At 43.4% G+C, this 16,084-nt stretch overlaps 1 protein-coding gene across 1 annotated transcript in view; it reads right to left on the bottom strand.

Moving 5' to 3' along the window:
- The window catches only part of COL28A1 (collagen type XXVIII alpha 1 chain), a 130,852-nt gene that overhangs the window by 85,996 nt on the left and 28,772 nt on the right, over positions 1-16,084 (bottom strand). The window contains exons 10-11 of the mRNA XM_084858746.1: positions 14,207-14,251; positions 9,841-9,894 (exon numbers count right to left, since the gene is read on the bottom strand). Of these exons, the coding sequence (XP_084714872.1) occupies positions 9,841-9,894; positions 14,207-14,251 (99 nt within the window). The remainder of the gene's footprint in view (positions 1-9,840; positions 9,895-14,206; positions 14,252-16,084) is intronic.

Here is a 16,084-nt window from a genome sequence, read left to right as displayed (position 1 = left end):
GGAACTGGGGAAGTGGGGAAGTGGGGATATGATATGAGCTACCCCCAGCCCGCCCCAGCCTCCTTCCCTCCCCCTCCACAAAGCCCTAGCTAGATAAGCAAAAACACCCATCTAGCAAAAATGCAGAGTAGGAGGAGCACGGAGGTGACCATCGCATCCATGCTCCTCCCACTCTGCACAGGATGCTCATCAGTCTCCAAGTTTGGAGGCTGACGGGCATCCATATAGAATTGCACCCTAAGGCACTTCTAAAATACAGCAGGGGAATTATTTACTTTTTTTAGCATTCATACTTATGATGACAGCATTAACCCTGATTTCTCCAGGGATGGAGTCACCCGCGCCCGGCTTTGTCGGGCGCTTGCCAAGCCACTACTGCCATCCGCCCCTGCTTGCGCAGCTGTGCAGGCTTCTCTTCACCTCAGCAAGCACCTGATAAGGCTGCAGGTCAGTCTGCCCTTGTTGCAAGCTGCCATTTTGGGTAACAATGGCAGCTCAGGGTCTTCCGGGAAGGCAATGCTGCACAAATGGAGGCTGTAAAGGGGCCATTTACGCAAAATTACAGGCGTGAATGCTCAATTCACGCCTGTAATATTCCGTGAATTGACCCATAATGGCCACCATTTGTGAAACATTCCCTTCCAAGAAGACCCTGAGCCGTCATTGTTACCCAAAATGGAGCATTCATGCCTGTAATGTTGCGTAAATGTCCCCTTTACGAATGCCATTTGTGCAGCATTCCCTTCCCGGAAGACCCTGAGCGGCCACTGTTGTTCAAAATGGCAGCTCACAACAATGGCGGGCAGCTGACAGGCGTTCACCAAGCCCTGGGGTCCTCACTGAGTGGGTCCGTGAATGACCCACAGTTCAACAAGCAGGGTCTGGGGGGGCAGGCGTAGGGGAGTCCGTCAAACTACACACACACACACACACGGATGCTCACAACATTCCTAGATTCCTCAAAGCTCTTTTGCTGTCCTGTATTACTGTTCTGATTCATGAGTTATCCTTGTGTGACTCCACTGAACGTGATAAATAACAGGTGTTCTGACACATTATCATTTTCCCAAACCAGGAAAGATTTCCTTTCTCACCAGGACATTTCTAAACATACATTTCCAGTTGTATATTTATTCTCCGTGCAGCAATTAATGAGCACAGGGTCGCATTATCAGTGCTTTTAGTTTAGTAGAAGTTACAACAACAAAAAATAAAACAAAAAAAGGAGATTACATTTCCTGCAGCGTGTGTATGGCATGAACAACTGAGAAATGTTGAAACAATTTGCTCTTTCCATCTTTCCAATGGCATAACCGAATTCATAAAGGGGATACGTCAAATTTCAGAAAACGTCCATTTCTCTACAGTTCTTTCAAAACATATAGCAAGATCCAGTCTTCCTATATGCACTTCTATCATTGTAAGTACATGCTAAATCCTTCCATTCAAATAAAAGGAATTTAAGGTCAAATCATATGCAAGTTTAGAAAGAAAAAGTCTGACAACTCCCAGCATTACTCAGCCAGCACTGCTGTCTAAACACGCATAGGACTGCATTCTTTACAACTAAACCAATGCATGTTTACTTGGAAGTAAGTTCTACTGTGTTCAACAGGGCTTATTCACCAGTAAGTGTGTTTAGCATTGCAGCCTAAGGCTAAAATTCTATATACACTTACCTAGAAGTAAGTTCCCTTCCCTCACCAGTGTATCTACTATGGTGGCTGCGTACACAGCAGGGCTTTTCCAATTCCTTCAGCCCCTCAGCTCATGGAACTCTTTCAAATTAGAATACACCCCTTACGTTTCCATCAATTATCTTTTCCTTATACTTGGTTAAGGTATGCACAATCCTGTGCACAGGTACCTGTGAGTAAGCCCCATTGAATACAGTGGGACTTACCTCTGAGTAAATATGCATCGGGAAAACCTTCTATGAAGAAGTATGAGCTTTTTCAAGCATCTACTACACATAATTACTTTGGCAGAGAAAACATTAATGCTTTGATGTTAACCATCAACAAGAAATATTTTTTCCCATCAGCAGGAAAAGTAGAAAAGCCAAGAACAACATGAGAGTTAATACTTCTCTGCTTTCTAATTATCTTGGCAGAGTTCCTGCAATGACAGGATTCATGAAGTCCTATAAAGACAACACAAATAACCAATATTCCTAATAAAGAAGATACTGTATCTAGAGTTTTCTCATCTGGTAAATGATGTCCAATTCCAAAATCATCCATTTCCAATATCTGGAGGGCAAGGAATGGTGACAGTTACACTGAGATAACTGCAGACAGAGGCAGTGGAGGCTGGTGGCTCTGATGTGGGGTGGTGAATCTACTCCTGGTTTCAGCCTGAACCAGTCAGACCCCTAAAGGAGCTATCCAGCCTTGGATAGCTCTTTTAGGGTTCAGACTGAAACCCGGAGCAGATTCACCGCCCCACTGACATCGGAGCCACCAGCCTCCACCGGGCAGAGGCCATTCTGAGCTTTCTTTTAGCTGGAGATGGTAGGTGCTGAACCTGGGACCATATGCATGCAACACAGTGGCTGGGTTCACACAACACGCTAACCCATGTTGGCTTATTTTCTGGAACAACTCATGATAGCTTAGCTTGTTTGGGGCTATTTCCCCCAAATAAGCCACCCTGAGAACCCAAGGTCTGCAGTAACGGTTAGTTTACCTGTGGTGGGTTACAGAGATTGCCTACAGAGCTGCTGGTCAAGAGCGGCCAAAAACACTGCCGCTGCTCTGCTCCTCTCAGGCAATCTCTGTTCTGACTGCAAAGGTAGCCCGGATACCTGCCTGGCTGGCTGGGAGGACTATGGGAGGAGAAGGAGCGAAGGGGGGGGGGAATAAACTACTCTGTTTAGCTTGTTTGCCTGATTGTCTGACGGGAGCACAGTAGGTGGTTTGCATAACCACCTACCCAGCGTAGCTTGCCATCTACCACGTGTTAGTGTGACATCTGAACAGGCCCAGTGGCTCTACCATTGAGCTATGGCCTCACCCCAGTCTTATGAATTAAAATTGGAGGAACACTATGCATTTACCCACAAAAGATTCACTTTGAAAGTGTGCAGGAGTAAGAATTACTCCTTTATGGCATCTGGCCCCATTACTTCCTGGCATACAGAAGGGGAAGAAATGGAAGCAGTGACATTTTATTTTCTTGGGTTCCAAGATCACCGCAGATGGTGACTGCAGCCATGAAATTAAAAGACGCTTGCTCCTTGGGACGAAAGCTATGGCAAACCTAGACGGCATAGTAAGAAGCAGAGACATCACCTTGCCGACAAAGGTCCGTCTAATCAAAGCTATGGTTTGCCCAGTAGTAACGTATGGCTGTGAGAGCTGGACTATAAGGAAGGCTGAGCGCCCAAGAATTGATGCTTTCGAACTGTGGTGCTGGAGAAGACTCTTACGCGTCCCCTGGACTGCAAGGAGGTCAGATCAGTCCATCCTCAAGGAAATCAACCCTGACCGCTCATTGGAAGGACAGATACTGAAACTGAAGCTCAAATATTTTGGCCACTTAATGCGAAGAGAAAAGTCACTGGAAAAGACCCTGATGCTGGGAAAGACTGAAGGCAAAAGGAGAAGGGGATGGCAGAGGATGAGATGGCTAGATAGCATCACCAATGCAACGAATATGAACTTGAGCACACTCCGGGAGAGAGCGGAGGACAGGAAGGCCTGGCGTGCTATGGTCCATGGGGTCACGAAGACACGACTGAACAACAACAACAACATATGTAAATTTAGAAATAACAACTAGAATTTATTTACATTTCACAGGAAACAAAGCAAGCCAATTCTCATTCAAATCATCTCAAATAAAATCCATTCTACAATTAATTTTCACCCCAACCCATATCATCCCAAACCAATGGAAACAAAGTTTTTTCTAAGCTTTATTTCTATGCAGGGGAAGATGGGAGGGGGGTGAGTGTTGCAGCATGTGAGAAGGAGAGAATTAACTCTTCCCTCCCCAGTTACAATTCCCCTTGAAAACTGCCCTCGGCATGGCAAATAAGCTGAGAGAAAAATCCATTAATAATAATGGATACTCAGGGCTCTGTGAAATATATCCAGGTCCCAGGGAAATAGTTCCGTGGACAACGCCCCTGACCAGAACTATAAAGCCAAGCAAAACACACATTTGTTTTGGTACAATGCTATGGGAATTCTCTCCAGTATCCACCTCACATGAGGATCTATAACATTAACAGCCGGTCTCTTTTGGTAGAAATATTTCTGAACACCAACATCTGAAATCTTTCAACCGACACAGGATTTTCACTTTGTGTTGGAGTTGGCAGCTTTCCTACAAAGCTGGTTTTCTGCTTTCCAAATATCCCCTTCCAACAGCATGTACAACAGATCATCCAGAATATTTAACACAATGGCACATTTTCTAACTTAAAATACTTGTTTGTCCTTGCTTTATCCGGAGTTGTACATCCATGCATATGTGCCTGAATGGAATACAAAATAGCCAACCCATGAAGATCAAATAATTGTTTGGATTTTTTTTTTCTTGGCTGTGTAAAATGCACCTAATTGGTCCCTTTCAAGTAACTCCTGGATTTTTACCAGATTTTCAACCGCTGCTAATGCAGTTAATATATATGCAGCTATAGAGATTTTCCTGCATTCAGCATGAAAGACTAAAACTGTGATGCCATTTCCTTCCGTGCTTGTGTCTAGATGTGGTCCTTTCCTATGTAATCCACTTAAAAATAAATATCTCCAATTTTATGTATGACAGAGGTGGGACAACATCTGACAATTTTTTTAGCTTCTCTCCTTTGCAAAACAAAAACCATAAGAAGTGCAGCATCTATCAGGCTTAGGCAAAGATTGTTGGGTGTCAAGCCAAGCAGATGCACATGGTCAATTTAGAGCAAATAGATTAGAGTCCAAAGTCCCAGGGGCAGGGGCATGGAGTCAGGGTTGGGGTGAGAGATGAGTTCCAGTGAAGACGTTGAGGTGATGTGAGGCACTGAGCGGCGGCTGCTGCCATTTGTACCAATAGGTTGCTGATAGGCCAGCCCTGAGACCAGGACTTTATCGGCCTAGATGCACCAAGATTGGCCTGTGGGGGTCAGCTGACAATCACTGCAGCCTAGGTGGCTTCCTTGGACTGCAATGCCTAGTCAGCCAGGTTTTCAGGGGGCTCAGGAGGTAAGGAGCCAAGACCTGTTCAAAATATCTCCACCATGGGGCTTTACAGCTTTTAATATTTTTGCAGTATATGTCTAGTCCTCATGGTAACTGAGGAAAAACAGAAAATGCTAGGGCAATATCATTAAGTAATAGACACAATGATGCAAATAAAATGAAGCCCAGTCATCCCTCATCCCGGTTGGGACCGGCTTTGTTTTTTCACTAGAACCCTGAGGTCCACCAACTGGAGCCAAATGCAAAAGAGTGGCTCATGAAGGTGAACATAAAATCAAGGAATGCAGTACCGTTTTCAGTAGCAGAACTGGAGCTCCTACATAGACCCTTCCACACATAAATCTACTCCTGGTTTCCCCGCAATCTTCCTCAATTTCAGCAGACTAATTTAGAAGGGGGTAAGGGCTTTGGTGGGCTAGCTCTTGGGAGTTGGAAACTGTAAATCACCAGGAGATCTAGCAGTAGATCCTGATCTACCTCCTGCCTGCCTGGGTAAGAAAATCTAACTTGAATTGATTGGTCAAATTTATTTTTAGCACAGAATATCAATTTCCCAGACCATGATTCCCAGGGAACATCCATGGCTCTCAGTCTGCCATTGTTTCATGAGAATGGAATTCTTCTTTTTTTCCCCAGCCTATAAAACTAAATGGCTGCCTTCATCCAGTACTTAAAGACACCCACAACAAAAAATCCTGGCAGTGGCCATTTAAAGTGGATGCCATATTTGTGCCACAGTTGGAACACTAGCACTAGCTTCTGCAGTTCCCCATTAATTCTGTCGTTCTCTCAGCAAATCAGCAACAGAAACCTCTTCCATAGCAATTGAATTGCTCCACTGGCATTATCTTGAGAACAGACTTATTATTTATGCACTTGGAAAGAGATGGCCCCATATAAATAACTGCTAGACTTTGAATTCATTCATAAGTGTCTGGAAACTTAAATTTTAAAAGAGTAGCTGAAAGATCTTTCTATAACGATAACAGAATTTTGGAGAGATTGCTAAGTATCTGTCTGTCATAGTACTCACATGAAAAAAGGCGCTGACCTTTACTAGCTGAATGGGTATTTATTGAGCTGTAAACAGCCATTCATTTTACTGGGCAACTCCTTCCTGAACAAGTTCATTTGCCTGAAATTTAAAGGGTGCAGAGATGCAAACTTCACTTTGGAACTCGCTAATTAAAACAGATGGCTTCTGTATCGTTGTATAGTTTTCAATCTAGAGGGTAAACAATGGGGTTGTGTGAATATAAATAAAGGCTTGCCAAGTCTTTACTAAGGATGAACATGTATTAGGCACAAAGAGTCTGGCTTGTCCTTCAGATCCAAACTCACATTGCAAAGCTAGAAAGCACAAGATCGGTCTTCACTTGTTAGCTGAACAAAAGCATTAATTAAAGCATTTTATAAATGGCCCCCAGGGTGGTTTATAACAATATGGGGCTATGATTAATAGTAATACTCTTTTTAATCAAGTGTTTAAAGATAAAAGATTAAATTATGTTGTTTGAAGCTTATACTTCCATATTAAAATTCTTTTCTAATATATTATTTCACCTAGTGGTCAATTTTGAGAAGCAGGCATTCATCATGACAGTCCCTAAAGACTCACCCCCAAGGAAAATCCAAAACTGCAAGCAGCTATGGTGATCCATCTCTCTCTCTCTCTCTCTCTGTATTATATGTGTATTTTGTAGGCCTTTTGTAAAGGTGATGGCTATTAATTACCCATTCAAGACCACCCCCCAAAATACTTTGCATCACAGCAGGGAAAGCTCATAACAATATATTTTTGCTGGGAAAATCCATTTTCCTCCAGCTACTATGAAAGCTGCAGCTCAGCTCAGAGGAAACAGAGAAGATGAGGGGGGCAGTGGATGATGTCATCGTCCCTGCAAATCAAAGCATCCCAGTGCTTCAAGCTAGTGAGCCCTGGCTTCATGATGCCACTGATTATGCATCTTGCTGCTTATAAAGGTCACAAGTGGAGAATGGAGAGGTAAAATAAGATGTGGGTACTGGTAAAAGTTTCAAGTTTTCAAACTGAATGAAATCAGAGCCAAGTGACCTTTTTACATAGTCAGGTCAACCTGAGTTAACTTTTTGGACATGTGGAATTGATCGTGAATTGTCCACCAAGTGTCTATGAACCAATCTGTACAAAAATACAGCAATTGTGATCTGAACATGTTTAATATTTCCAAAGCTACATAAACATAACAAAATCAACTGATTAAAATTAAAACCTATACAGTGGAATCAGCCCTGAGTTATAGGTAACCTTTTCCTTGCATTCACATTTGATACATGCATCTAATTAAATGCATATGTTCACTTCTCTAGTGATGCAGTCACCTATCCCAGAAATGCCTCATTGGTCATGGCTTCATTCTACAAAGGCAGTTTCTAGAAACAGTTATTAAGAAGGGAATTAATGGTCAAAGTACATGTGATGTTAAATCACATCAAGTGGATTTGTACATCACACTAACCATGAACCATGATGAACCATGGGTTGCTTGTTGAACCATGGGTTAGCGTGTTGTCTGAACCTAGGATATTTTCTGCAATGTGGCTTGTTAACCATGCAGTGTGGCTTATTTTTCTTGAACAAGCCATCTTGAGAACCCACGGTTTGTTGTTGGGTTGTTCAGGATGATTAATAAGCCACACTGCATGGTTAACAAGCCACACTGCAGAAAATGTCCTAGGTTCAGACAACATGCTAACCCATGGTTCAACAAACAACCCACAGTTCAACCATAGCCCACACTCAACCACTGAGGCTAGATCTACACTATTGCTTTATAGCAGTATTGAAGTGCAATGATAACTGTTGGGGCACAATACACATTCTATATACTGCTATCGTAGTGTTATTTCCTGCTTTTTATTCCACATTATCCAAAATACCACAATAAATGTAATTGAGTGTCCTAGGAGGTATAAATGCAGAAGAGGGATATAGCGTTGCCGTGATGGGATCGTAATGATATGGCACAAACTGTAGATCTGGCCTGAGTGTGGGCTAGCATGTTGTGTGAACAGCCCCACCTTTTTAACTGATGGCAGCTGTGGGTGCCAATGATCAGCTCATGGTAAGTGCCTCCACCTGATTTTCAAGGATCTTCCCTTCCCCCACAGCCCCCTGTACACAGCCTACACACCATTCAGCAGGGTCCCCTTGACCCTCTGTGTAACATTTTCTGGAGGGATTGCTGGGGGGTTGGGGGTGGAGGGATTACCATGGGGAGGAGAAGTGCACCTAGCCACATTGCATACCCCTAAATGTGAGTCCAAACCATTATATTTAGAAGAAACTGAAGGTTCTACTAATGTATGGCATTTATTCCCTCCACACCCTTACACTTTTTTTTTCCTTTTTGCTTGCTAAGAAGTGATCTGTACAAATGACAGCAAATGAAGAATGAGAAAAATCAAGGCAAGGAAGAAGCACCAGGCCAAGATTCCAACAACTTTTACTGTCACAAATATTTTCCACATATAAAGCAGTTCCTGTGTGTCTTCAAATGTTCTGGTTGCCTCAGAAACAAGGTCAGGATGTTTCACATAATGCACGCCCACATACAATGCAATAGAAGCTGCATTCATTAGGCCTCCTGTGACTTGACAGACAACTGCAAAATAGTATCTTTAACACCAGCCCTTACATTTATAAATATTTAGATATTCAATGCTCAGATAGGCATGAGTCGCATAATAAATATATTGATATAAATTAAAACTACAGGGCTAGTGATTGCTGACTAGGAAAAACATGCACATTCACAATCCCTTTGGCCCAATTAATTTGATATAGCAAGCCAGAGTAATGCATGAGCTGCAGAAAACCACATGCCCAGTGGTGTTTTCCCCTCTGACAGCAACACACCCACCCTTTATTGCATCACAAGATGCATTTTAAACTTCAGAGAGCATCAAAGGCTCTACACTACATGAGAAAACTGTAAGGGTATGAAAATTGGAAGGCCTTACAAAGCATGTGAAAGCCCCTTTGAGGTGACTTACAGAACTCATTGTGATCAAAACATCATTTTTCATTGTTCTATAGCAGAGTAACCCCCATGGTAATTTTTATCCTTCTCTCCCCCCACTGTGCTGTCACAGCAGGGGCAAAAAAAAGCAGGAATTTTGCAAGATATTGTGAGGAGTCTGCGCCTTCTTTGAGAGCACAGTTGTGCTCCCGGAAGCCTGTAAATAATGTAAATAAACAAACAAAACAAATAAATAGATCACTATACACACACATACATAAACATATACATGCACACACACACAAATAGCAAATTCATTCTCCGAGTGCCAATCTAAGTAGTAGCCCAAACAACACCATCCATGTACAAGAGGGAGGTATCAACAGGCTTGGGGGAACCCCAGATTTTGCACCACACGCACACCCTTTAGAGAAAACTCCCCTAAACAGCCCAATAAGAACTGAGCATGCTCAGTGGCCACAGAAAGCTGAGCGGGGGGAAAACCAAAACTTGGAGGGATGGGGAACAGAATAGAGTATCCTGGAAAAGAGCAGCACTGGTTGGCTGGAACCTTGAACAAGTGCACTCCATGCTGCAACACTTTGTTGCAGATCCCACTTGTAAAATAGTATATCACACATGTATCTTACCTTATTTCCTTGAATGCCTTTTGGACCAGGATCACCTGGAGAGCCACTGATTCCCTTTTTGCATAATAAAAAAGGAGAATTTTGTTCTACCAATGGACATGTTAAGTACAGTAGCAAAACCAACCCCCAAAGATGCATATATGAATCCTTGCAATAAAAATGGATGCAGGATCATATGAATTCATTTTATTGTCAAACATTTTTCCCTGCCTTGTCCTTAATTCAGTGCTGTTTCTCTGCTGCCCTTGGTGGTACTTGCTTTTCAGTGTAATTAATTTCCCTGTACCTCTGTTACTTTTGAGATGAAATTAGGACAATATAAACAAGAGGAAATGTTCATAGCAAAAAAAAAAAAAAATCTTATCCCAAACTAATAATCCCACAGGAAATCATTCCATGAGTTTGATGTGAAGCTCAAAACCATACCCATGTCATTCAGCTTCTTCTCAGAATATTGTAAGAACATATTCTTATGTTAAAATTCTTGAGGAACTGAAGGAGGCAAGAACATGTGATCAATGAAGAAGTCGAAGCTAAATCAGAGAGCAGCCTCAGAAATGTATAGAGGCATTTTTAAAGAAGGTTTTATATCAGCTTAGGACGCAATCCTATGGCTGCTAGACAGCGGCTAGATGGCCATAGGATTGGTCAGTTCCCGGAGAACCACCTCCCCACCCACTCCCCTGCCGCCTCATAGGTGACACGGATTGTCCCCATGCTCTGTGCTCGTAAGAGCAGCACAGAGCGGGGCAAAAGAGGGCGTTCCTGGGGGTGGGGTAGGGCAGGTCATTCGTAAGTGCTGGTACGACATTTCCTACATGTTGTCCGGCCTCCCCACCCCACGCTCCAACGTTCTGTGGCTACACAGCTGAAATTGGCCATCTAGCTGCAAATGCAGGGCAACAGGAGCATGGAGGAGAGGATCCCCTCCATGCTTCTCCTGCTGTGCATTGGATAGGTGGTTGGCTCCAAGTTTGGAAGCGGCCATCTATTCACATAGGATTGCTCCCTTAGGGCTCAATCCTATGTATGTTTAGGCAGAAAAAAGTCCTACAATTCCCAGCATGTCTGGCTGGGGCATGCTGGGAATTGTAGGACTTTTTTCTGTCCAAACATGCATAGGATTGCGTCCCTAGTTTCTTTTTCATCAGTATATCTTAGGTCCTCCCTCCCATCCTTGAAATTCCTCCTTCCAACTCACCTTTTCCATGGAGACCAGGCTACATCCTAGATGAGCCTTCCACAGCCTAGTGTCCTCCAGGTGTGTCAGATTACAACTCCCATTTGCCATGCTGACTGAGGATTATGGGAGTTGTGGTCCAACACATTTGGTGGGCACCAAGTTGGAAAAGGCTGTCCTAGACTTAATAGCCTTCTGTAACTAACCCTAAGTGGTTGTAACCAAAATAACTGCATGGTGTTCTGCTGTTTACCCTTCTTTCCATTTCCCTTCCCTTCCTTTGTCAATTCCCTTGTGTCTAGTGTTGGACTGCAAGCCCCTTGGGGTAAGGAGCTGTCCCCTCATTTGTTGTAAAGTGCCATGTACATGCATTATTACTAGTACTTGTAGTAGGAGCAGTAGTATTCATCAGAACAGGCCCCAAATGGCACTATGGGGGCCATTCTGGGAAATCCCTGCTTCGTTTCCCCCTGTTGTATCATCAGAGCTGTCCACTTGCAATATAAACAAAAAGTCTTATGCCACCTTAAAAACTACCAGATTTATGCTGTAAATTTGTTACAGAGCCACAAGACTGTTGTTTTTGCTGCAATAGACTAACACTGTTACCTTCTAGAAATGGTTACAGTAGCAATATGGTATTCTACCATGGGAACCCCCCTTAATCACAGGAAAATATTTATGGAGAAATACTACACATTTTTCTGCTGGTACATAAGCTAAAGAACTGGGGGGTGGGGGGCGGTGTCAGCAGTTTCACTGAGAAGGCAAAAATGTTCTCACAGTTCTGCTTCAAGCTGAGCTCTATAGTTGCAGAACACTGAAGCATGAAGTGACAAGCAAGAGATTGACAGCAGGCTCCCCTTGAGAATAAGATCCTTGCTGGATTGGACCAAGGATCCAGCATCTAGTATCCAGCAGTGGACAGCCAGGTGCCTCGAAGCATGCAAGCTAGGGATGTCAGAGAATTCCGCCACGGATCTCAGTGAGGCCGAATGCCAGTGCATTTGGCCCCCCGAAATCCATGGCGGAATGAAGCCCCCGCCCCCCCAACCCCTGAAAGGCGCATGAAATGGAGCACTTACCTGCTGCCTTCCGTGCTGATTTGCAAATGGCGGCTGCCCTGCGGCCGCCATTCGCTTCTTCATCCTAGCTGTGATAGGCTACGTAAATACTTACGTAGGTAGCCTATCACAGCTAATGCAGGGACGCCTTTTGCGTCCCTGCGGAGGCCGTGATAGGCTACGTAAGTTTTTACGTAGCCTATCACGGCAAGGTAAACAAACAAACAAACCGCGTATGCAAATGGCGGTGGCTACAGCGGTCCCCATTTGCATTCCCTTTTTTTTGCATTTTTAGCTTACGTAAATATTTACATAAGCTATGACAGTGAAAAAAAGGGGGAATGCAAATAGCGTAGTGGGCCCTATTTGCGTTCCTTTATTTTTCGCCATAATAGCCTACGTAAATATTTACGTAGGCTATTACAGTGAAAAATAAAGGAACGCAAATAGTGCCAACTACGCTATTTGCGTTCCCCTTTTTTTTCGCCGTCATAGCTTATTTAAATATTTACGTAGGCTAAAACGGCGAAAAAAAAGGAACGCAAATGGGGACCGCTGTAGCCGCCACCATTTGCATACGCATTTTTTTTTTTACTTTGCCGTGGTAGGCTACGTAAATGTTTATGTAGCCTATCATGGTTAAATACAGGAACACAAATGGTGGCGCCTACGGCAGCCGCCATTTGCGTCCCTGCTACCCAGCGGCTGGATGTCTGGCTGCGGGTGGAGCCAGCCACCAGCTCCACAGAATCCCTGCGGAGCGCAGCCGGCCAGGCAGGATTCCGGGGGGAGGGATGGAGCGCCTCCCCCCCCACCGTGAAGCAGATCCGCGAAACGGTAAGTGACTTTCGCACATCCCTAATGCAAGCAGTGCATGAAGCCAACAACCCTCTGTTGCTGTTTGAACCCATTATCTGGCATTCCGTCAGAACAAGGAGGTTTCATTTAGTTATCATAGCTATAGATCTATATAATAACAATATGACATGCAGTGTTCTATTTTCACCTTCTTTCCTAATAATCTCTAATTTTCCATTTGTAGTACCATGCTGATTTGTCTTCAGCAAGACTTGTTCTTCTACAGGTTTACTAATTTGAGTTACTTTGGCTACCATCCAATCCTCCAGTGAGGAGGTCCATTTTAGCACTAAGATCCATACTGTTACTATTAGAAGATAATTTCACATTTGAGTTTTTAAAGACCTCTTCATTGCATGTCATTTTGCCCAGGGGATGTATTAAATTCTAATTTCTCATTTAACTCTAGGATTCATTAATTCCCTTGTCACCTCTATTTGACTTCTGTCTTAAGATCCTGCCAGGAAATGTCAGCAGCTAACAAGAGGTAGAACGAAACAACTGATGCACAGACAAGTAATAATCTCATAGACCATTCTCACTAAAGTGATATACATGTCTGGGCTGTATAACCTCAGACTGCACTGCAGGGGTGTGTGGCTCCACGATTTGAACACTCCTTTATATAACGTTTACCTTAAATATATTTTTTGAATGCTCTGCTGTTAGTCTTTCTATCTTTCATTCATATATCTCCTTACATGGAAAATAACAGCATGCCAAGGAGAAGGATGGGCTAGAATTCTTCTCCCTGAGATCTAGTTTTCTTTGAGGAGTGTTTAATTCTGTTTTTTTATTTATTTGGTATAAGGACCATTCAGTCATATCAGCTCTGACTGCAATCTGAAGTGGTACAGCCAGACATAGATTCTTCACCTCAGTAAGGTCCAAACTATATCACATACAGCTACATATTCTCTTTTTCCTTAATTTGAAGTGTGGGAAGTTTCTTGACCTGATTGCAATATGTAGGGATGGAGGGGAGGCCCATGGCAATGCAGGGTTGTATGTGTGTGTGTTGGGGGAGAGACTTCCATCCCAATCATGGCTGGGGTGGGAAGAGATAAACCTCCCCTGCCAAGGTGCTGCAATCAGGATAACAACCTCACAAACACTTCAAATTAATTAAGGAAAAGCGGAAAATGCAGCTACATGCACCGTATGAAGTGTAACATGTAGTTTGGCCCTAAGAAGCAGGCCAAAGTAAGCAATGCATCGCAAGCCAAATCACACTGAAATCATCACCGGTGTCAACCAAGCTTACCTGAGGGCCTCTCGGTCCCTTTGGGCCAAAAGGGCCTTCTAGCCCCTGTTCAAATAAAACAACAACAATATAAAGATTAATAGCAAATTCTGATTCAAGTGACACTTCCTAAAACATTTCTCAGCTCTCTTGTTTCTACTGTGGGTGCAAGGTGGTATAGGTGTAAGGAGAGAGTTTCCCATTGTTCCACTTCTACTTTATGCAAACTGTCAGTTCCTTGCCTCTGACCTGAAACTAGGGCGGGGGGTGTGTGTGTTTCCATGAGCAATTTATTCTGAGCTGGCTACGTTTGGAGATTGTTAGAGGTACATCTCCAGCAAAGGAGATCGTTACCTTGTCGTGGTGCTGGAGCTTGAGCACCTCAATGATGTCATGAGCTAAACCGTGAAGGGACACCCAAGACGGGAAGGTCATAGCAGAGAGGTCAGACTAAATACGATCCCTGGGGAAGGAAACGGCAACCCACCCCAGTATTCTTGCCATGAAAACTAAATGGATCAGTACAACCAGAGATATGTCGGTATACCATCGGAAGATGGGACTCCCAGGTCAGAGGATGGTCACAATGCTACTGGGGAGGAACAGAGGATAAGTTCAACTAGCCCCAGATGTGATGACGCAGCTAGCTCAAAGCCAAAAGGACGGCTAGCAGCCGATGGTGCTGGTGGTGAACGATGAATCCAATGTTCTAAAGATCAACACACCATAGGAACCTGGAATGTAAGATCTATGAGCGAGGACAATTTGGATGTGGTTACTGGGGAGATGTCAAGATTAAATATAGACATTTTGGGTGTCAGTGAACTGAAATGGACTGGAATGGGCCACTTCACATCAAATGACCACCAGATCTACTACTGTGGACAAGAGGACCACAGAAAAAATGGAGTAGCCTTCATAATTAATAATAAAGTGGCTAAAGTGGTGCTTGGATACAATCCAAAAAATGACAGAATGATCTCAATTCGAATTCAGGGTAAGCCATTTAACATCACAGTGATCCAAATATACGCCCCAACCACAGATGCTGAAGAAGCAGAAGTAGATCAGCTCTATGAGGATCTGCAGCACCAACTGGATAGTACGCCAAACAAAGATGTTATTTTCATTACAGGAGACTGGAATGCTAAGGTGGGTAGTCAAACGACACCTGGAATTACAGGCAAGCATGGTCTGGGAGAACAAAATGAAGCAGGACATAGGCTGATAGAATTTTGCCAAGACAACTCACTGTGCATAACAAACACTCTCTTCCAACAACCTAAGAGATTACTTTATATATGGACTTCACCAGACGGTCGACACTGAAATCAGATTGACTACATCCTTTGTAGCCAAAGGTGGTGGACATCTATGCAGTTGGTAAAAACAAGACCTGGAGCTGATTGTAGTTCAGATCACAAACTTCTTATTGCACAATTTAGAATCAGACTAAAGAGAACAGGGAAGACCCACAGATCAGTTAGATATGAGCTCACTAATATTCCTCATGAATATGTAGTGGAGGTGAAGAATAGATTTAAGGGACTAGATTTAGTAGATAGGGTCCCGGAAGAATTATGGACAGAAGTTTGCAACATTGTTCGGGAGGCGGCAACAAAAAATGTCCCAAAGAAAAAGAAAACCAAGAAGGCAAGATGGCTGTCTGCTGAGACACTGGAAGCAGCCCAAGAAAGAAGGAAAGCAAAAGGCAACAGTGATAGGGGGAGATATACCCAATTAAATGCAAAATTCCAGAGGTTAGCCAGAAGAGATCAGGAATTATTTTTAAACAAGCAATGCGTGGAAGCGGAAGAAGATAACAGAATAGGAAGGACAGGAGACCTCTTCCAGAAAATTAGAAACATCGGAGGTAAATTCCAGGCAAAAATGGGTATG

The sequence above is a fragment of the Heloderma suspectum genome, chromosome 5 (genome assembly GCF_057233095.1).
Source record: "Heloderma suspectum isolate Gila_16-S chromosome 5, 16-S_ref, whole genome shotgun sequence".
Classification (NCBI taxonomy): domain Eukaryota; kingdom Metazoa; phylum Chordata; class Lepidosauria; order Squamata; family Helodermatidae; genus Heloderma; species Heloderma suspectum.
This window is presented reverse-complemented; position numbering and strand designations above follow the sequence as displayed.